Source organism: Stegostoma tigrinum, chromosome 2, assembly GCF_030684315.1.
Source record: "Stegostoma tigrinum isolate sSteTig4 chromosome 2, sSteTig4.hap1, whole genome shotgun sequence".
NCBI lineage: Eukaryota > Metazoa > Chordata > Chondrichthyes > Orectolobiformes > Stegostomatidae > Stegostoma > Stegostoma tigrinum.
This window is the reverse complement of record NC_081355.1, coordinates 9,054,467-9,078,045: the sequence shown is the minus strand read 5'-3', so window position 1 is coordinate 9,078,045 and position 23,579 is coordinate 9,054,467. Positions and strand designations below refer to the sequence as shown.

General features: G+C 41.4%; 1 protein-coding gene across 5 annotated transcripts in view; it reads right to left on the bottom strand.

Moving 5' to 3' along the window:
• Window positions 1-23,579, bottom strand: part of trak1a (trafficking protein, kinesin binding 1a) — a 201,939-nt gene that overhangs the window by 38,324 nt on the left and 140,036 nt on the right. For all 5 annotated transcript variants that reach the window (XM_048550826.2, XM_048550817.2, XM_048550854.2 and 2 more), the window contains 5 exons: window positions 16,317-16,393; window positions 10,297-10,413; window positions 7,307-7,407; window positions 5,380-5,488; window positions 4,029-4,107 (listed from right to left, as the gene is read on the bottom strand). In XM_048550826.2, the coding sequence (XP_048406783.2) occupies window positions 4,029-4,107; window positions 5,380-5,488; window positions 7,307-7,407; window positions 10,297-10,413; window positions 16,317-16,393 (483 nt within the window). The remainder of the gene's footprint in view (window positions 1-4,028; window positions 4,108-5,379; window positions 5,489-7,306; window positions 7,408-10,296; window positions 10,414-16,316; window positions 16,394-23,579) is intronic.

The window sequence follows — 23,579 nt, the reverse complement described above, 5'->3', positions numbered from 1 at the left end:
ACAATCCGACCCCACCAAAGACATTTTTCCATCCCCACCCTTGTCTGCCTTCCGGAGAGACCACTCTCTAGGGGACTCCCTTGTCCGCTCCACACTCCCCTCCAACCCCATCACACCCAGCACCTTCCCCTGCAACTGCAGGAAGTGCTACACCTGCCCCCACACCTCCTCCCTCACCCCTATCCCAGGCCCCAAGATGACTTTCCATATTAAGCAGATGTTCACCTGCACATCTGCCAATGTGGTATACTGTATCCATTGTACCCAGTGTGTGGCTTCCTCTACATTGGGGAAACCAAGCGGAGGCTTGGGGACCGCTTTGCAGAACACCTCCGCTCGGTTCGCAATAAACAACTGCACCTCCCAGTCGCGAACCATTTTAACTCCCCCTCCCATTCCTTAGACGACATGTCCATCATGGGCCTCCTGCAGTGCCACAATGATGCCACCCGAAGGTTGCAGGAACAGCAACTCATTCCGCTTGGGAACTCTGCAGCCCAATGGTATCAATGTGGATTTCACAAGCTTCAAAATCTCCCCTTCCCCCACTGCATCCCAAAACCAGCCTAGTTCGTACCCTCCCCCCATTGCATCCCAAAACCAGCCCAGCTTGTCCCTGCCTCCCTAACCTGTTCTTCCTCTCACCTATCCCTTCCTCCCACCTCAAGCCGCACCTCCATTTCCTACCTACTGAGCTCATCCCGCCCCCTTCAGCTGTCCTCCCTGGACTGACCTATCCCCTCCCTACCTCTCCACCTTCGGTCCGCCGCCCCTTCTCTCCCTATTTATTCCAGAACCCTCTCCCCATCCCCTTCTCTGAAGAAGGGTCTAGGTCCGAAACGTCAGCTTTTGTGCTCCTGAGATGTTGCTGGGCCTGCTGTGTTCATCCAGCTTCATACTTTGTTACAGCAATCAACTGATTTGCATGTGTGCAGCTTGCAGACCCACACAGCAGACTAACTGGTAGAGTCAGAACCAGAAAGGAATAAATACTTTCTCTTTTCTGGACTGCATACTGAAATGAAAGCAAGGCTGCTGTTTTGCTGAAATACTAGGAAAGATTTTCAGCTGTGCAAAACAAGGCTACTTTTCGCAACATTCCCTTGACAGAACAGCAACAAGAGTCTTTGAGTTAAAGAATAACTACCTGACAACAGCCCTCTGATGGGATGAGCCACAGTTTGTTACAAAGCTCTAAGTGCAGGACAGCCAGAGACACTGATAAAGGTGTGTGATCTGCTACATTTAACATAATTTACATTGGATTTGTGAATTTTGAACTAGTGACACATGGATTGTGTGTATCTATCAAGGTTGCAATGATTAATTTGAAAGTATTCCTATGGACAAGGTGATTTATTTTAAAAAAAAGTATAAGAGAGACTTTCTGGATGCTGGTGAGCTTTGTTTAGATTGAAAGAATATACAATTGAACAAAAGAAACAGTTAAGTCCATTAAGCTTTCAGCTAGAATAATCTGTAAATGTACTTCTGGGCCAAAGCGAAACCTCCATAGCTTGGGTTAGAAAATACATGTGAATTTCAGTTTGGGTAGCTTTGCACAAATAATGGGCGAAGCTGAATAAGTAAACCAGTTGCAGCTGAGAACCAGTTTAGGAACGTTAAGCAATAGGTCACCTCACTGTAACTTTAGTTTATAAATCCAAAACACAAAGCATTTGGTTTTAAACCTAAGGGGGTTATTTGAAGCCGAGAAAGGCTAATCTCAGTTGGAAGAAATTTCCATCTCACAATGGGTAAGTGAAAGCACTGGTAAATTAAGCCATACAGATGTGGGAAGGAAGTGAATTCTCTCTGGTGGAAGTACTGCAAAGGAGCGCTTTTGAGCTTAGTAGGATTATAGTTTACCACGCGTTTCAAAATCTAATGGATGTGAGTTTGCTCGCTGAGCTGGAAGGTTCGTTTTCAGACATTGTCACCATTCTAGGTAACATCATCAGTGAGCCTCCGGTGAAGTGCTGGTGTTATGTCCCGCTTTCTATTTATCTGGTTCTATAATTCTTTACATTTAAATGTTATATGTAAATAGTTTGCTTTGTTGTTTTATCTTCATTTCCACTGCATAATAAACTTCTCTTTTATTGTTAAATCCAAATCTGCAAACGTGCACGTTTGCATTTCAGTGAAAGACTATCTCCTTAAATCAAAAAATATGATCTAAACCAGATTTCAGTATGGGATCAGACTTATCCAATAATGACATCAGCTGGGATCATAATGTCCAGAGCCTCTGCATTGAACACCTCCCTCTTCTACCCTCTCTCCATATTGGGGAAGAAGACAGTGAAGAACAATCACTTTACAGACAACAGCATGTCATTAGTTCCAAAAATAAACAAAAAGACAGAGACAAATTAACACATGACTAAAATTTGTCTTGTGGTCTTCAGAATTTTGTTCACAGTGCCTGTTTTCTTTCTCCGTCCATACAACATATTGAACTGTTTGTCTTTGTCTATCTTATTTGGGAGAGAAAGTGGGTGTGTGGGGTGGTGGTGGGGATATTTTTGGTTTCTTTTTAAATGGATATAGTTTAAGTTGCATAGGAAATAAATTAGGAATCTATTCTTTTCTCTGCCATTTGTTAAAGTCAAATGTGTTACAATAAAGAGTTATTTTTTGTTAATGACTAAACTTGGTGTGAATTACTTTTGCACCTGAAGAACAATCAAGCAAACTGGTCATCTTGATGAACTCATCGAGGTCTTACATATTTAGCAACAGTTTGTGGATCAGAGCAGCAAGATTACCAGTGCATTTTCTCAGTTATGGCTCATTATTGTACAGAGCACAGGGTTCCAAAAGGTGAGCTCTCTTCAAGACAGATACAGCATATACAGCATCCATCTGTTTCAGTCAAGTACTTCATCAGCTTCCAATATTGCCATCTGTAAAATGCCCAAAAGGGGAAAGACCACATGAGGAAGCCAATCAGGATTGGCTCCCCACAATTTTTGCCAGGCCCCCCTTCCACCTTCTTTCCTACCCTCCGAGGGCCAGTAAATGTCAGCTCCATATTTCAGTATAAGACATTCATTTGGCGAGAGAAAGGGTGGCTGGTGAAGAAGGGAATTACTATGTTTAGTAAACCATTGAGTTAACTTTAAAACTGGTACATGATAAAGGCAAACTACAGGCTAGTTTGGAAAGTTTTAGATCTTGACGTTAATTTTTTTTCCCCTATTTTATTTCAAACTTCAAAGATGATTGTAAATTGCAACAGTGGAAGACAAAAAGTGAACTGTGTATTATGGTTCGTAGAACTGAAAGATGCATGACATTAACTATTCAAACAAAACCAAATTTTGTTTAATTATTTCACTTACAGCTTGCTTCTATTACCAGGGAAAACTTTGCAACAAATGAACCAAAATCCAAATTGTTCTAAGCTCAATGACCTACAACCAGTCTAGGCACAGCATGGCTTTAATTTTAGAAACCATTGCATTTTTAAATCCCATTGTGACTTTGCCTTTCCTTTTCACCATAGCTTCCTCCAACACAAACCTTCTGAAATCTTGGCACACCCCCATTCTCCTTACTCCACAGTTGGCAGCTCTACCATCAGATGTCATGATCCTATGCCTCCCGAAACCTGTCAGGGCATACTTTAAGCCTCCCAATGAAACCTATCTGTTTATCCTGTATTTTGGAAACCATCTAGTATCTCCCACGTAAAGTGGAATCATTCTTCGCCCGATGATTAATGACTTCAGTAACCACGGTGGAATGTTTTATGACTTTACAGGTGCACAAAAAACACAAGCAGTTGTTGAAAAGCTTGCATTCTTCATATATTGCAGTACCTCCACAGCGACTAACTCAACAAAAGATTTGAAGTTGAATAATACATTGCTTTTGATTTTAACCTTGACCGTTTGATTTCAAAATCATCTGGGTGCAAGTAACCATAAAAATCTGCTGCATTTAGAAGTATTGTAGTTGAGTAATGCATAGTGCAGAGGAATGACTAATTTTGCAGGACTCTCCTAGTACTTGAAACATACTTAGCTCCTTCACACAGTCATTGACAAGCTGCTGCTCCTTCTCTTCGTAGGAAATGGTCTCCGTCTGCAGATGACAAGTCTGAAAGTCAAAATAAATGTATTGCATTACAATACAGGTAACAGTCCCACAAAAAAGTTACAACTACTAATAATTAATATTTAAAAATTAATGTGTTTTGGGATGCATCATAGAAGATTAATTATCCAACCTTGACTCTGCATTATTCTGTGACAGATGAGAAATACTACAAATAAAATTAGCAATACATCTCTACTGACCAATAGAAGGTTACTAAATAGATTAATGCACAGGTTCCTAAACATTAACCTGCGTATGTCCACACCTAGCAACAGAAGTCCCTTTTAGACTGTGGAGTAAAGTGCTAACTATCATTTTTATTCTATTAATAATTTCTTACACATGTGCTTAGCAGTCTGTCATGATAAAACCAATTCATATAGAATGGTACCAGAAAGCATAGTGTTCCAGAGATGTTGCCTCTCACTCTCTCCCTTATATAGTCTATGCACTCAATACAAGATATTGAAGTTCACAGAGAAGGGTATGGAATACGGCCTATCAACAAGCCAGTCGTGATCTTATTGAATTGAACACCATAGATGCATGGTATTACCTACTGCTATGGCTTCTGTGGCCAAGATAAAGTGTGGATTCTACAAATACAAGTTCCCTCAGATGACAGAAAACTGATTCTATTTACACGTACAGGTATTGATACTTCAGCAGGGATGGATCAGTTTTTATTGTAGATATTCTAGCATTGGTTCCACTTTGATGTACTATAGGAACTTGGCATCAAAACTGTGGAAACGTTACGTATCAATTTATGAACACTTCACACGCCAAACTACTGTTCTGCAATTCAATGTACCTAGACCGATGCAGAAAGCACCCAATTCTCACTGGCCAAGCAGAAGGATAGATTGATTCAGTGTGGGAGCTAATAATTAATCTCTCCACGGGGGATTGGAATCATTAGGTGGTTGTAATTGATTTGCAAAGGCATGATGGGCTGAAGGGCCTTTTGCTGTGCTCTGATGATTCTACAATTCTAAGCTAGGGAGAACAAGTGGAATTAGACTTAACCACAAGGAACTTTTGTTGACTAGCAAAATAAAGCTATTTTGGAATTCTCATGATTCCAAACAGGTGCAAATAGAGGCACACTAGAGAATTAAGCATGGTCACTGCCATTCTGACTAACTATCAACTATAATCCCAGCAGCATGAGAGATTAATACGAAAGAAAAATACAAATGGAGACAGTCAGTAATATTTTCATTTGGCTTTGATTTGAATAGGACTGGCAAACTGATTTTTTGTTCTTACCTCAGTTCTTAAAACAACATTTTCTTCCTCTAGATCCTTCAGCTTCCTTTGAAGAGAATCCAAATGAAAATAATTCTGTACAGATGAGGTAGACTCAATCCGTCTCAGCCTGAGGCAAATCAAACCAAAATCCTCAAATCATTTTGTGTTCATTTGTTCATAACAAAGGTTTTAGTCAGTTACAAAACCAGCCCCAGAAGGAATAAACCACAATTATGCATTTGCTGTGAATACTTAGAAAAATGCAACTTGTGACAATTTAGAATTAAGGAAATATCTCTACAAAATACCATTCTATCATATGGAATTTGAGGACTGCTCGAAAAGAAAGCTTGTTTTTTTTTCAAACCTTCCAATAGTCGTGCAAGTGGTCCTGAGTGCAAGCCAAAGAGCTTCAACAAATTGTGCATTTTCTCCCACCCCCACCCCCCCAAATAATGCTAAGTCCCATAATTTCCCATTAAACTGGAACCACATGTAATGAGTTTTAATGACATCCAACTACTTTTTTTTTCCAAAATATATTTCACACGATGTGGCTACAAGGCAGTAAGATATAGGAGCTGACTTATGTCATTTGGCCAATCTTTCAACCACCCAATGAGATTATGTTGATCTGTTAATCTTCAAATCCACTTTCCTGCCTTTCCCTTTAATCCTTAACCTAGTGAAAATCTGCGTAGTTCAGCCTTGAATAAACATAACGACACAGCCTTGACAGTCCTCTTGCAGCAAAGATTTTATATCCTTTGACGGAAGAAATTCCTTATCACTGTCTTAAACGGACAACCTCTTATCCTGAGATTATGCCCTCCAGCTTTTGACTGTTCCAGAATTACTTTTCCACACACACCTTGTCAAACCACCACAGAATCTCTCATTCTTCTAAATTCTAATGAGTACAGGCCCAACCTACTCAATGTTGCATCATAGTTATTGCCTGCCTAGTGAACCTTCTTTGCCTATCTCCAATGCTGGTACACATTTTCATAGAGAAGTAGACCATAACGGTTCACAGTATTCCAACTGTGGGTTGGCTAGCACAATGTGTAGCAAAACCTCTCTACTTTCATACTCCATCCTTTTGGAAATGAAAGCCATCACTCCATTTACTATCCCTAACAGCTGTGCAGAAGGCAGTGGTAAACCGCCTTCATATGCATTGTTGTACAATGGGGCAAAATATCTTAGTGAAAATAATCTGTGTGTCAGTTTGGCACCACAGGAATGGCAGAATTTTATTGGGGAATTTCCCACACACTTAACAAATTGAGGCCAGTGTCACGAAACCACATATCTCGGACCAACAATTCCACACCACTACCCTACAGGCAACCTCTGAAGAGAACAAAAGAATTCACATTTCAAGTCCAGTCTAATTCTTCTGAGAAACTGGAAGGAAAAACAATACAACAGCCATCAGTGCAGCTCAAAAATGCCTTCACTTGCTATTCTTCTCATGAGCAGCTTGGCATTTCCAGCATCTGGCGTATTTATCATTTGGAATAGTTGGAGTGTCACTGTCAGTACTATCAGAGTTATAACTTTAATTGCTTGGTTGCTCTTGTTTAATCCATTCATGAGATGAATATGTCACTGGCTGCGTCAACATTTATCTCCCATCTTTAATTACCCTCAAGTGGTGGTGAGCTGTCTTCTTGATCCACCGCAGTCCATTTTATATTAATGTTAAAGTGACTATTACCTGGCATCAGAAGAAAAATGTCTAATGTCTGAATTAAATATTTTTTTAAAAAATTTCGGACGCAAAAGTACCCATGTTATTAAAACAAAATTCACCAGTGCTCCTTGCAGATATTTATTGATAACTTTTGTTGTTCAGGCATGCTCCCATTTTTAACTTTCTACACTGGTTCAGGGACACTTCTGAATGGCATTATTTGACACGACTGAGTAGAACACTTACGGTGTGGAGGAAGTGGAGTCACTCTCACTTTCTTCTGCCGCATTAGTGTAGAACTGTAGTAACTCATCTTTCATAGACAGCTCATGACGGAGTTGAGACACCTGGTCAGTAGCAGAGATAGAAGCGGGGGGGGAATGGGGTTATGAGGGGAGGGGGAAAAGAAAGTGAAATGTTGAGAACAGAGAGAACACAGAGCAAAGAGAAAAAAGATACCACAACCAGCGCACCACAAAAACAAAATGCTGCAAATTTTGGAAATGTGAACTAAAACGAAAAACATTGGAAGAACTCAGCAGAGCTGGCAAACTCTATGAAGAGATAGAAATTATTTTGCTCTCAGGTCCAGTCTAATTCTTCTGAGAAACTGGAAGGAAAACTAATGCAACACCCATCAGTGCAGCTCTAAACTGCCTTTATTTGCTATTCTTCTCACCAGCAGCTTGGCATCTCCAACATTTTTGCCATTTATAATTTGGAATAGTCGGGATAATCACTTGGAATGTCAAATGGCAGCTGCTACACGTACAGCTGGAGGGTGGAGACATGAGCAGGCCTTCAGGAATTTTCTACACATGTATTGCTTACATCACGTGTCCTGTTTACGGTGTCACCACAGCACATAGGCAGAATGCTCCACCTTATCTCAGATTCCAGTTTTATTATAAATAGCACTACTTTTCTATTTCTTCAGCTTCTACAAGAACGAATTTTACATATTGCATCATCTCAGGTGCACGTTATATAGAGAATGCAATGATGCTGCAGCTTGTACAATAAATATCATGACTTAGCCGATGTCCTATTTTGTCATTGCTACCCAAGATGCTGTCCCAGTTAATGAGCCATGAATTGCTGCTCCATCCTTTGATCTAGGCATTGCGCTGCAAAGCTGTGCTCCTGTTTGATCGCACTTGTTGCTCCTCCTGATTATGGTGTATATGAGAAATGCAGCTAGTAAGCAAGAGGGTTGATCAGGAGCAAGTGGGAAATGCGGTTGAGGTAATCATCAGGTCAGCCATGATCTTATTAGACAGTGAAGCTGGTCTAAGGGGGCAAAAGGCCCACTCTTACTTCTAACTCATACAAAACCAACTCCGAGATCACTAACTTTGGACAGCACCTCTAATCAAGGATTATGAAGTGTGCTAACTAAAAAGAAAGGAAAGCCTTTACTTTGTGCTGTTGGTGGTCTCAGGATGGACCATGGAGGAAGCAGCTTTATTCCACTTGAACTCAAGAAAGCTTAGTGTGAAACCAACTCTGAATGCTCTTCAACCTCTGCCCCAGCTTGATATAAAATGCGGTTGTGTGCGCGCGCATTTGTTTGTATACACAGCCCTGGAGATCATAAAAAAAGGTGGACAGCCCAACTTAATATCTAAACTTAAAATTCTTCCTAAAGATGTGGGGGGTGGGGGGGGGGGGGGGGGGGAGAGAGTTGGGGGGGGGGGGGAACGGGGGGAGTGGGGGGTGGGGGAAACGGGGGGAAGAGGATGATTTTACAGTCTTACAGGAAACATATCACCATTATTAACACTGATATAATAACTGTGGTAACTATACAATAAAACTAAAATTAAATTGCATTAAGATCTGGCACCTGCCATCTTAGATTCCAACACAGCTCGTTATCATCAACACTTATGAGAGATCAAACGAAGGGGGACATTAGTAAAAGCCGCTAATACAATTAATAGAAAGGTCTAACACCAAACGCCATACACTCCTTGGAAACTATGTGGAATATCATCATAAACGCACTTTTCAGGTTTCACGCAAATACAAGATTGTAGGAATTCACCCTTATTCCAAACATTGGAATCTGTTTGCCTAAATAATAATAGCACAGAAGAAAAACTTGTTTTTCACAGTCTTAAGATGCTTTGTATCCAATATACTACTTTTGGAAGTGTGGCACTGTTGTGTTGTAGGACAAAGCAAGTTCCTGCAAACAGCAATGTGATAATGACCAGATAATGTTATTTTTACTTTCTTTTAAAATCACTTGTGGGACATAGGCATCACTGGCGGGCCAACATTTATTGCACATCCCGAGCTGAACGGCTCACTAAGCCATTTCAGAAGGTAGTTGAGAGTCAACCACATTGCTGTGGATCTGGAGTCACATGTAGGCCAGACCAGGTGAGGGTCACTAAAGGAAGTTAATGAGCCAGATGGGCTTTTCTACCAATCAGCAATGGTTTTCATGATTCTTAATTCCGGATGTGTTTTTTTTTCCCCAGTTGAATTCAAATTTCCACAAATCAGACAAGGCAGGATTCAAACCAAGGTGTCCACAACATTAGCTGAGTTTCTGGATTTATAGGTTAATGGTACCACCAACTAGGCCATCACCTCTACTAAACATGGTCATGCTGAATGTAAGATTAGTGATAGTCCATTTATGTCAATGCTCTTTTCTAAAGAGTGCCCATGGGATTTTCTATGTCCAGTTGAGGGGGTAGACTGGACTTCAGGTTAATATCACATTCAAGAGATGGCACTGTCAAAAAGTACAGTATTCTCTCAGTACTACACTGGAAGATCAACTGCAACTGAAGATTTAAGGTAAGGGGCAGAAGGTTGAGAGGAGAGGAGAGGAAAGGAGAAACCTTTTCACCCGGGGGTTGGTGGGAATCTGAAACTCACTGCCTGCAGGGGTGGTGGAAGCATAAATCCTCAAACATTTAATTAGTAGTTAGATGTACAATTGCAATACCAAGGCATACAAGGCAATGAACCAAGTGCTGGGAAGTGGGTATAGCATAGTTAGGTGATTGTTTTAGACAGGCACAGGCATGGTGAGCCGAATAGGCTTTAAATCGGAGCTGTAAATGTCTATGACTATGACATTGAAGGTTTCCAATGCTACAATACCACACGCTATGAAGAGAACTGAAAGCACAACAGATACAACTAAATCTACTAGATAGCAATAACTTTTTTCCCTAAAAAGCCATGTGACCATAATGCCCAATATATGCACTCACCTCTTCCCTGGCATGTTCCACTTGCTCCTCAAGGTGTCCATTCCTTTCCGTTAGCGTCCTGTTCTTCTTTAGCAGAGACTGACCAATCCTTGCAGCTAACTCTAAATCACGCTCTTTCTGTACGCGGCAACACAAAATTTAAAGATTATCCAAATCAGTGTAAGATGAAAAATATTGACAAAATGTGCGTTTTTTTTTCCCAGCAAACCAAGTTCCGGGCCATCAATTGCCTAATGACAAGTATTTGACACTGGTTCATTAATCTCCAAACTCAATCACTCACATCAATGTGTATATAGGCTCAAGTTACCACTGAACGAACACCACATTCCAACGCCAATGACAGAATTAGCACCTTTCTGATTAGCATACTTTTCAAAGCTTGAAAAGAAATTCAAGAACTCCATGGGTCTGAGCTTCCCCCTCACAAAGCAATGCTGTGTCAAAAATACTGAGCAACAGACATCTATTGCATATCTGGAGTAACGGTGGCTTAGTGGTTAGCACTGCTGCCTCACAGCGCCAGGAACCTGGGTTCAATCTCACCCTCAGGTGACTGCGGAGTTTGCACATTCTCCCAATGTCTACATGGGTTTCGTTCAGGTGCTCTGGTTCTCTCCCACAGACCAAAGATTTGCAGGTTAGGTGGATTGACCGTGCTAAATTGCCCGTCCTGTCCGGATTAGACACGGGAAATGCAGGGTTATGGGGTAAGAGGGTAGGGGGATGGGTCTGGGTGGGATGCTTTTTGGAGGGCTGGTGTAGACTTGTTGGGCTGAATGGCCTGTTTCCACACTGTGGGGATTCTATGAATAAGTTCCCACTCCCACTCCTGCTGTATCTACAGATCTCCCCTTGTTTCCTTATGATATGTGATCACCTGTCCAATTGTTTTCTGGTATTAATTTACACACAGAACTAAAGGCATAGATTCATGGCCCCTGTGTGTCTCAAATGAATTGGGCAAGTCAAAGACAATAATACATCTCTGAAAATTAGTATACATGAGAGCAAAGGATGTCACCCTCGCTTCAGGCAACTCAACTATTATGTATGATTAGCTAAGGAATCAGGTTACAATCTATCCGGTTTATCCGTCAATATTAATCACACAATTGATTGTAATAGGTTTCTAATTCTAAGTGGATAATGATACATGATGCACATTGTCCTATTAGGAAGTAATTTGTTTTTATTAAAGTTACTTTCATTATTGCCAATGTCATCGATTTCAATTCTGGAGATGTCAAATCCACTGCTGAGTATGGTCCATTCTTTGATCTCCCATTCCTTGCCCCATGTGATCATTTTCCATTTTGCTCATTCTATCCCACGAGCTCTGACAGCAAAATCAGGTTTCTTGCGCACGACAGACAGATGCAATCCTGTCATTCCCTGTGGCACTCATAAGCTAACCCTGAAAATACAATGGGGGCTTGGCAGGAAGCAAGAAAGCAAATCTTCTACATTCGCTCAGGCCTACACATGCTCAACTAATCAAGAAGGGAGCACCGTCACCCTGAACTGGATAAGTCAGGGAATCGAGGAACATTAGGAGATGCTGCAAGGTCAAGACAAGACAGAGATTAGCCAGGATCTTACTGAATAGTGGAGCAGGTTAGAATGGGCTATTCTGCCCTTCAAAAGGGGGTCAGTTAGCTGGATGGTTGATTTGTGATGTAGTTTAATACCAACAGCGCAAGTTCAATTCCCACACTGGCTGAGATAACCATAAAGTACTCTCCTTCTCGGCCTCGTTCCCTCCCCCGAGGTGTGGTGACCCTTGGGTTAAACCACCTGTCATCTCTTTCCAAACAAGAGGGCAGCACTATGGTCTGGCAAGGCTATGGCAAATTTATTCCCATTTGATATAATCAATTGTGACAGACCTAAAAAAATGCAACAGGCAAGCAGGTCCAGCCAGAAATACCAAGAGGATGATCTATTTGGACTGTTCCCAAGGCTCCCATCATTGTGGATACCAGGAGTGAGCCAATTCAGCTCGTGCCACATAACAGTAAGCTGTTCAATAAACTGGGCAGAGCAGAAGTACTCAATCCCGTGCACCAGAACTAACCACCGTTGAGGCAAATGGATCCAGTGCAGCTATATATTGTCATGATGAGGAAATGTCCCCAGTTACATCTTATTATAACAAAGGACAAACCTTCCCTGGTCAATGCACACTCTTTCCACCTCCTCTGAACTACCTGAAGTGGTATTAGGTGTCATTATAAGACTAATAATGCCAGCAGAGTCCACCAGATTTACTAAACTGGAACTTGATAGAACCTTGGCTACAGTTAGATACTGGAAAGGCTGAAGCAGTTGCTTCCATCTCTGCTTCAAACTCTATCCTTCTCCGTGGCAACAACCTGAGATGAAGTCAGGCTGTTTGCAACTTTGGTACCACACGTGATCCTGAGGTGAGCTTTTCATCTTTCGTCCACGTCAGCAAAACCACACATTCCAACTTTCAAAAGACCATGCTGGCTACTCAAACCCACATTCCCTAAACTTGAAGCCAGTCAAATCTCAGTTGACCACATCTTAGCCAGTCTTATTCCGGATCACCTGAAATATGAGGGGGCATAGCTTTAAGGTGAGAGGGAAGAAGTTTAAAAGGAGACGACTAAAAGGAGGTGTGCAAGAAAAGTTTATTTTAAAAAAGACACAGGGGTGTCTGGAACGTACTGTGGGGAAGTGGTAGAAGCAGACACATTAGCAAAGATTAAGAGGCATTTAGACAGCTACATGAACAGGCAGGGAGTAGAGTGATACGGGCCACATGCAGGCAGATGGGATTACTTTAGAATGTCGTAATGGTCAGCACAGATATGGCAGACAGAACTGAGCTGTACTGTTCCACACTCTTAAGTTCTATGCTCCTGTGCCCACTATGCTAAGTTGACTCCCGGTCATATAACATCTTTAATTTTAAACTCATCTTTGTTTACAATTTTCATCCCCCATCGGCTCCCCCCATCCCTATTTCCATAACTTCCTTCACACCTCTGAAATCTCCACATTTTCATTCTAGCTTCTCACAAATTCAGTTCTAATTTCTCCACCACCACAGGCAGCGAGCAGCAAGTTCTGGAATTCCCTCCTTCTACCTCTCCACCTCACTTACCTCCTTTAATGGCAGAATTGCTATGGTGCTGGAGGAAGCCATTTGGTCCATTGAGCCTGGCTCCAGGTCAAGGAACCAGTGCAATCTCCTGCCTTTTTCCCTTATCTCGGCACACGATTTCTAATCAAAATCATCCAATGCGTCTCTCAAATGTCTCAATAAGACCTGCCTCTAACACGTTTCCAGGCAATGCATTCCATACCCAAGACACTTTTTAAAAAATTTTGTTGACTAAGTGTTTAGTCTCTGACGTAATACCTCCTTTACATGATTCAGTGGTGTACTTTGCTTTACAACTCTCCTGGGAAACACCTTGGGAGGTTTCGTTACTTTACAGGTGCGTTATAACTCTAAGTTGTCATTGGTGAAAAGATGGTCGAAGCTTTGAGAGGCCAAATATGCAGCCTCAGGTCATTGAAGTTCTTTATAGCAGGATTCCCATAATCAAACTCTGAAGGCTTGTAGGGAAAAGAGTCTAATTGAGATTTTCAAACACAAGTGCTTTAATGATAAAATGAAAGTGAAATATCAAGAATCTTACAGTAAGAAGTCACATTTGGCAGTTTCCTAATTCAATGCTGCAATAATGAATGACAAAAATATATTTTCAAAGGAGGATAAATGAGCACAGCATATTAACCGGGGGGGGGGGGGGGGGGGGGGCGGACGGAAAGCAAGTAAATGGTACAATTTACTGAATCACTTTCTCTGAAGTCAAAGGCATCAGATGAATAAGATCCCCAAACACTGATACTCTTGAATGTGTTTGCTGGGCACATTCCAGATCCTTGGCACAATAAAAAGGGAAACTCCATTTCATTAGTTTGCTTTGCCTTTAATTGCCCCACAATTCCCTGTCATCTGTTGTCATTTGGCACATGATTTTGAAAACAACATTGTTTAAGCTACAGGGCAGAATGACTAGCTTGAGCAGTGTTTGTAGCAAATGTACCCTTGACGTATCTCCCCACCCCAAAGACAAAAGTCCATTTGGATTTCTGACTTCAACCATTTTTCTGGCACGTTATTGTTTGAGCACTTTCTTTTCAGAACAGCGAGCTCATACAATAACAGAAGTCTAAAAACCTACTTCACTTAACCAAAATAAGGAAGCTTGTTTTCCTACACAACATATAAACATATCTATTTATAGTCGTGTTGGTGTTGTGTGATTGTCAAATTGCAATGCACTTCACTATTTACATACCAGCCAAATTCCAACATTGGGGCTTGCAAACCACAATATGAAAAGACCTTTTTTAACCACAATATAAGTTAACCAATCCTTTGCACAAGCATGCCTACACTTTCCTGCCTTCTTCATCCTCTCTTCTTCTATCTCTCACCCTGCAGCTCCCGCTGCAATTCCAACACAAGAATATCTTGTTGAGCTTGTACTGTACACTGTCCAGTCAGCACAAACCTCTCCCCTGACTATCCTTCCACCTGAATCTCTAACCAGATTCCAAGCATATGGACGTACATGGAATAGTGTAGGTTAGATGGGCTTCAGATTGGTATGACAGGTCGGCACAACATCGAGGACCGAAGGGCCTATACAGTGCTGTAATGTTCTACGTTCTATGTTCCATAAACGCACAAAATCCAGCCACTCCCTCCCATGAGCAACGCACCAGAAAACACTCATATACGGCGTGTCGCAGTTCAGCTGCAGTTTCAACTGCTATGTCAACGTTGTAGTCCAGAGTTAAAGATAATGCTTGGAAGCGGCTCCAATGTTCTTCACATCACATGGTGCACGTGTTGGTAGAGTTTGCAGGTTGACACACAAACTGTTTGGCCATGTCCTAAAACCACATACCTCGGCCATCAGATCCTGGAGGGGGACTTTAACCCGGTTCTTCTGGCTCAGAGGCATAGACAGTACCCACTGTAATCAGGAGACTCTGATTTGATTTATTATTGTCATGCGTGCCAAGGTACAGTAAAAGTGTTGTCTTATGTGCTTTACAGGCAGATTGTACGAGACATGTACATCACGGTAACAGAAGAGAATGCAGGATACTGTGCTACAGCTGCTGAAAAGGTGCAGAGAGAGATCAACATTAATGTTAAAAGAGGTCCATCCGAACATCCGATAACAGTTGGGAAAAAGCTGCTCTTGAAACTGTTCATAAGTGCAAACTAACTAATATCTTCTGCCAGAGTGGAAATTAATGTAACTGTGGAAGGGGTCTTTGGTTTCCTGGTGCAGCAGGAAATATAGATTGAGTCACGGATGGGCGGCTGGTTACCACGCTAAAATCACTGCTGTGAACTCGACTAAGTCATTACTACTGAATCTCAGTTTCTACTTTGACATTAAGACACTAATTACCCTCTGTACTGCATACTTGCTTTTTATGCAACTCAGGATTACAGCTTCCCTTTTCATTTCACTGTGAATGGTCAAATTTTGAAATTGAATCCTTAAGTTTTTGTGACATTTTTGTTGACGAGGCAGCACTGCAGCTCAGCAGTGGGCACTGCTGCCTCACAGCGCCAGGGACCCAGGTTCAATTCCAGCCTGGGAAGGCTGTCTATGTGGAGTTTGCACACAATCCCCGCGTTTGCGTGGGTTTCCTCTGGGTGCTCCGGTTTCCTCCCACATTCCAAAGACGTGCAGGTTAGGTGGATTGGCCATGATAAATTACCCATTGAGTCCAGGGCATGTGCAGGCTAGGTGTTACAGGGGTAGGAAAAGCAGGTGGGATGCTCATTGGTGGGTCATTGTGAACCTGAAGGACTGAACAGCCTGCTTCCATGCTGTAGGGCTTTAGGAGGCATAGCAGTAATTAACTTTCAGCTTTGAAGCTGCACACATTAAAAATGAATGAATCTTAGCGTTTTTGCTTTGACTGAATTTTTTTAAAAAGAAAGCACTTACCTCTTCTAGCAGACGGGTTACAGCATCTATATCATTGTATGTTTTAGTCATCTGGCCCACTCTTTCAGCACATAGAACTGCAAAAGGACAGGGATTCACAACTTTAACCACTGGCACAGAACCATAAAACATGACCAGCATGCAAATATAACACGTTTAACAGAGAATTAATTGTTTCTATTTATTGAATTGCAGTTTAAAAACACAAATTACAGTCTGATGAAACAAGAAAATTAAAACGTTTGCTTGGTTATTTCAAAACAGGAATTCATTTTTTGTTGATTCAAAAACAAAGTGAACCATTGGCTCAAATAAATAAAAAAGTGAACCACATACTACAGTCATGGCACATCTTCAGGGAGTGATTCTTTGAATCAGGCATTTAACATGGTATTTAAAGCAGTTATTGTAAGAAAAAGGAGGAAACAAATCCGGGAAAAAAATAGGTTCCAGCCCATTAATCAGTTTATTTAGGTTCACAAATGATGCAGAATTACAGACTCTCTCAACTCAAAAATCATGAATCCATTTGACTGAAGCTTGGAAATGTGATAGTCTGACTGGTCAAAGTTGGTGGTGCTCATCGAGTATACAATTGCGACAGTTGCCCAGAAAAAGGACACCAATTTAGAACTCCATTTCAATAATACCACATTGCTTCCAAGAGCTGGATATTTCAGAATTCAAGAGAGAAAGGGAAGATGGATGCTGCCAGAAACCTCTTATAAAAAGGTAACATAGGATATCAGATGAAATATGAATGTAGGCAAGGCCGTTCTTCTGAAATTGTCACAGCGTACACAAATGTGAAAGAAAATACTGACAGCAAATAAACTGACAGTGAAATGCTATTGTTTGTGAAAGTCTGATAGAAAGGATAGCCTGTTATCAGGCTCTTGAAAAAAAGCAAAAAAAATTGTAGATCAAAAATAAGACAGCATGAAAAATGATTCAAAATATTCAGTTATCCAACAGTGGCTGCTATTATAAACAAACAAACTGTTTGGCATGATTATTATGGAAAACAAAATGACTATTAACTTGTCTGTATTAAATAAAGCTCTGATTCCACATTAAAAAGCATGCTGTAGGTCATTGTGAAAAATTTGATAATTTAGAAACCATTATATCATAAACCTGACAAGTTATTTGCAGTGACCTATATACAATCAGGTTTCCAACATGTTAAATTAGGTCACTAAATATCTATACTAGAAATCTCTTTATCCACATCCAAGGAAGCACACTGCACATGAGCTGGAGAACACAAAACCCTTTGGCTAAAACATCTCCATTCATAAAGTACCTCCAGTGATCAAACAAGCCTCCCGTCAACTCTCACTCCTCACTTCCCTTCCTCAACATCTGTTTTTAGTTCTGGGGATAGGCTGGCCACCAACTCCCAGTTACCTGGACTGAGCATTCTCAACCCCCTCCTTTCAGAAAGGACTCTATTCCATTCTCTCAGTTTCTGTCTCCATTTGGTCCAATGACGTTACCTTCCACAGGAAGGCCTCAGAAATATCCACCTTTCTTCTCAACCAGATGAAGCAGTGATTTACTTGTACTTCACTCAGTCTAGCCGACTGTATTCGATGCTCACAATGTGGTCTCTTCTACACTGAAGTGACGAAACACAGATTGGGTGACCCCCGAGCTTCTGGTAACCTACCATTTCAACACACCAGTATTCCCTAGCCAAAGTCTGGTGTCTCAGGCTTGTTGCCGTGCTCCAGCACAAACTGGAAGAACAGCATTTCATTTTCCACTTGAGACCCTCCAGCCTCTAGGACTCAATGTTGAGTTCAATAATTTTAGAGACTGAACAGCTGATTCCACGTCCTTTACTGGGCTCATACCCCAGGCCCAGTCATGGCATGGGTTGCTTTCAGCATAGCCAACCCATTTTCACCTACTCATTGTCCCCATATCAGCTTTTCTTCATCCCTAGCTTACTACCAATCATTCTCTTGTTTGCAGAACTTACTTTCTCTGCCGCTCTGTCCGTCGCTGTCTGGGCTCCATCTCCACCTGTCTGCTCTCATCACCACTGCCAACCCACCAGCCCGTCAATTCTGAAGAAGGGTCACTGGACGAGAAACATTAACCCTGCTTTCTCTCCACAGATGTTACCAGAACTGCTGAGTTTTTTTCCGGTCTTTGTAATTGAGAAACACCTTTGCACTTGGTCTGACATATAGCAAACAAATAGGTGCATCTCCCTTTTAAAGTAATTATTGGATTTTTTTTTGGTAAGTTGAATTGTATGAAAAAGTCACCTTCATGACAATTCAAGCAGCTCTTGAGGAATCAAAAAGATCATGGCCCATTATAAAAGGTGCAGTTTAAGTGTTACAATAAAATATGTTGAAAATAACGCTTAAAATTTATGCAATATAGCTGTAAATTTAACTGGTTGCACTGCTGCAAATCAGACAATGAATGAACAGCATAAAAATTTTAAAAAGCACTTGAGTTGAAATCCATGTGCGATGAGTCCTTAAAAAGCACTCAGTTGCTTAATGCATGTTGTGTGCTAAAAACCTTTAATGCACCGAAAATCTCAACAAACGTGCACTAAGATTAATTCTCTATGCGATTTTTATTAGAAATTGGAAAGAAAACCACCACCACTTCCCAACTATTGACCTGCCAGAATGTTAAACATGTGCAAAATGGGCTTTAAAATCATAGAAAATTCATAGTGAAGTACAATAGCTGATCAAGTGATCCAGACTGGAATGCTAGCAAATAAATGTTGCATTGGTACCACTTGAATCACCAGTGAATGGATTCTTGGCACCGTCAGAGAGACAGACAGTGTGTTTCTGTGTATAATGTTCAGAATCAGGCGCAGCTCAAGAGAGAGAAAGGAAGAGATGTTTAAAGAAAAAAAATCAGGACAAATCACTGCTTTTGATCTTCAGACAAGCATCGAGGACTTGACATCGGATAAGCACTCCTCTTTCAGATTCAAAGGCTTGAGGCTTGAATAACAGAATTACAGGGAAACCCAATCCTCCAGTGTTGCGGGTGATTATATACGAGGGAAAGGTGACACTTTTTTCAGGAGGATGAACAATTCCTAAATTACACAATGAACAATTGTTTTACTTCAACGAATTAATTAAAATGCCCTTACACTGATTTGAGTGCAAGTTGCAAGTGGAAAATGGTTAAGATTTCAAAGTCGCAAACCATTTCAACTCCCCCTCCCATTCCTTAGACGACATGTCCACACTGGGCCTCCTGCAGTGCCATAATGATGCCACCCGTAGGTTGCAGGAACAGCGACTCATATTCCGCTTGGGAACCCTGCAGCCCAATGGTATCAATGTGGACTTCACCAGCTTCAAAATCTCCTCTCCCCTCACTGCATCCCAAAACCAGCCCAGCTCATCCCTGCCTCCCTAACCTGTTCTTCCTCTCACCTACCCCTCCTCCCACCTCAAGCCGCATCCCCATTTCCTACCTACTAACCTCATCCCGCCCCCTTGACCCGTCCGTCCTCTGGGACTGACCTATCCCCTCCCCACCCATACTCTCCTCTCCACCTATCTTCTCTTCTATCCATTTTTGGTCCGCCTCCCCCTCTCTCCCCATCCCCCTTTTCTGATGAATGGTCTAGGCCCGAAACGTCAGCTTTTGTGCTCCTGAGATGCTGCTTGGCCTGCTGTGTTCGTCCAGCCCCACACTTTGTTATCTAAGATTTCAAATTTAACAAGATTTAAATTAGTTGGGAAAGTATTTACAATTTCGAACCGAGTGGTAAGGGCGTGGAACGCCCTGCCAGCCAATGTAGTTAACTCAGCCACATTAGGGGCATTTAAACAGTCCTTGGATAAGCATATGGATGATGATGGGATAGTGTAGGGGGAGGGGCTTAGATTAGTTCACAGGTCGGTGTAACATCGAGGGCCGAAGGGCCTGTTCTGCGCTGTATTGTTCTATGTTCTATAAAATTTTATTTCTTATGCACTAAAAAGCTGCTATTATATGTGAAACTCACAAAGAGTCAACATCAAATCTAAATCTGCTCAATTTTGGCCAGCAGTGTTTTCACTTTCCTGAAGAGCAAGAGTTAACAACACTTGCTTAACCCATATAAAGCAGAAGTAGTTTTTGCAAATACATTCATAGAACAGTGGCAGCACATTATTCAGCCTGTCTGACCTGTACTGGCTCTCTGCAAGAGCAATTTAGCGCAGCTTCATGTCCGTGATTCTTTTACCATACTATTTTCCATGAATTTTTTCTCCTTTGCCGACTTATCCTTCCAAAAGCCATATCCAAATTTGCTAAATTTTCAGATGCCAACACGCTATAGGTTGTTGTCATGTCCACTACAGTGATCCGAGATCCATACGTTCATTGCCACCAATCCTTATTGGTACTGGCTTAAGTTATGATACCAAGTGGGGTAATGATGTCAACAAGAGGCTCAGTATTTGTGACTAGAAGTAGATTTGTTATAATGTGACGCTGTGTTACGTTTGATTGACATGAAAGGGATGCAAAAGAGTAATATGTTAGGCCTCAGACTATACTGGAGTGTACTCATTACTATGACTAAAACATTCTGGTACTGAACTTTGAGATAATTGAACAGCTCAAACCCAGCAGTTGGTTGGCAGCTGACAGAAACAGCTCTTTATATCCTTTTGGGTGGATCTAATTTTGTGATGTCTCCTGTAGAATAACCCTTCCATTCACTGCCAATAAGTGCAATATACAAGTCAGCTTGTATCTATCGCCCCTCTTGGCAGTGCATTCCATATCAGAGCAAAACACAAATGTGACCTCAGATGGAGGAATGTTCAGTCAACTGGTGCAAATGGAAGCCTAGTGCTTCAAAAAGAAAGTTCACAAGGAATGGTGAAGTGTGTGCTGTCAGTAAAGGTGTTTTGAGAGTATTCACATATGTAGAACTATAGAATAATTACCGCACAGAAATAGACCATTCAGGCCATTGTGTCTGTGACTGCTTAGTAAACCAGCCACCCATTCTAGTCCCACTTTCCAGCAGGAGCATGGGATTCTCATGTACCCCCCAAACCTTCTACCAATCATCTGAAATATGTGCCCCCAGTACTTGACCTCTCCACTAGGGGATAAAACAGGTCTTTCCTGTCACTCTATCCAAGCCCTTAGTTATTGTTTACACCTGAATTAAGTCATTCGTCAGCCGTCTCTAAAGGATAACAACCCAGGCTTATCCAATTTTGCCTCCACGCTGCAATTTTCAAATCCTGGCAGTGTTGTGATCATTTTCTCTACACGCTCTCGAACAAGTACGTCCTTCCTGTAAATGTGGTACCAGCAATCTCCAGCTACGGCCTAAGCAGCGTCTTATATAACATAGCGTGGAGATGGAGGAACACAGCAGACCAGGCAGCATCAGAGCAGCAGGAAAGCTGACGTTTCGGGTCGGGACCCTTCTTCAGAAAGAAATGTTAGCATTCCTGCTCCTCTGATGCTGCCTGGCCTGTTGCATTCCTCCAGCTCGACACTTACCTCAGACTCCAGCATCGGCAGTTTGTACTATCTCTCTGCATCTTATTTGGGTCCTGCATTAGATTCCTGCTTTTGTATTCAACACCTCACCCAATAATGGAAAGCATTCCACGTGCCTTTCTTACCACCTTATCATGGACATTTCCTACAAGGTCTCTCGCTTCCTCTATTCATCCTGTTTATTGTTTATTCCTTTGCTTTGATTGCCCTCCAGAAATACCTAATCCCACACTTCTGTAGAGAAGATATGCAGTTCATTGGTAATTCCCCCAGCACCTATTCTACAGCATTAGTTTTATTGGGGGTAAGAAATTGGCTTTAACTAGGAGTCTTCCTAGGTAAAGATAACTGAGATCAGATTAACATTCCACAACACAACACAATGAAATGGCCAATGAACTGCACCTCTTTCTGACAGGAATCTACATTTTTTCCAATCCTACCCTAGCAGTAGCTGCCTGTTGTATATGACTAATCAAACTGATTCGGTAGCAAGAGGGGATTACTTGTCACTTTGGAGTTAGTTCTGATTCAGTGGTAAATGATTGATTAGAATTCAGAACTGGAAAGGCCTTATTTTGTCCACAAGGATGAAAATTTGAATGTGGTTCAAGACATGACTAATGTTTTGTCATTATCAACATTATAGCTTCCAAACTTATAACTCACCAGCATTACCATCAAAATATCTGTTGCAGCAAAGGATCTCAAACAGACTTTGCCTACATGACAAACTACGCCACGGTACACTAACTTATAAATGTTTGTAACTATTGATTTTCCATCATCTACAACAGAAATCCAAGAAACCCAGATTACACCCTTGCATAGCAAGTCTAAAACTGCAAGCTGAAAACAAAAAGCATAATGGATAAAGCCCACATGCACATCAATGGGAAACAAAGCGGTTGGTATTAATTATATTGATCACAAATGCCTTTTTATGAGTATGTTAACACACTTCAAAGTCACTTGTGTAACCGTGGAATTGTCCTTTCCACTGAGCCAGGAAGCTTGAGTTCAGGGCCCACATGCTCCAGAGGTAAGTAATTACAACTCTGTACATGTTGAAAATAAAAATACATATTTCTATTAACACAAGCAGAAAGTCTTCTGAAACGGAAAATGCATAAACCAAAGTGCATGCAGATGCACTCACAGGATGGATCCACCAGTCACGAACAAATTATCTCCAGCATTGACTCTGGACTTTGTACAAACTGAAATGTTTTGGGTGTGCCAGAAAACACGTTCACCACTCCACAATAAAAATAAAATAATACATGACAAACAAGCCACCATGTGTGTCTATAATTAAATGGCAGGACCACCGAATTGACAATCTCTAGACTTGAGCAAACTAAAATGAATGCTTTCTGAAATTACACAATTCTCTACTCCAGATTCATGCAGTTCCATCACATCCACCAGTCATGTCAGATCATGAAAACTAACAACACTTCAAATCTGCATACGAATTGACCAGTTGCGGCAGCCTTGAAACCAAATCCATAAAATCACTGTTACGGGACCCGACAGTGCAAGGCACACAGCCTTACAAATACTTGAAATGGAAACAGATAGCCAATTCGTTTTTTAAAATTTACTCAACTTGGCTATTGAACACTCCTACCATTTGCGGAGTCAGTATAATGCAAGGAGTTTAAGGGACTAGCAGTAAAAAAGAAACATCTTAACTCCTACACTTCATTCCCAAATAAGTCATTAGTAATACTGTCACTGTAGCAA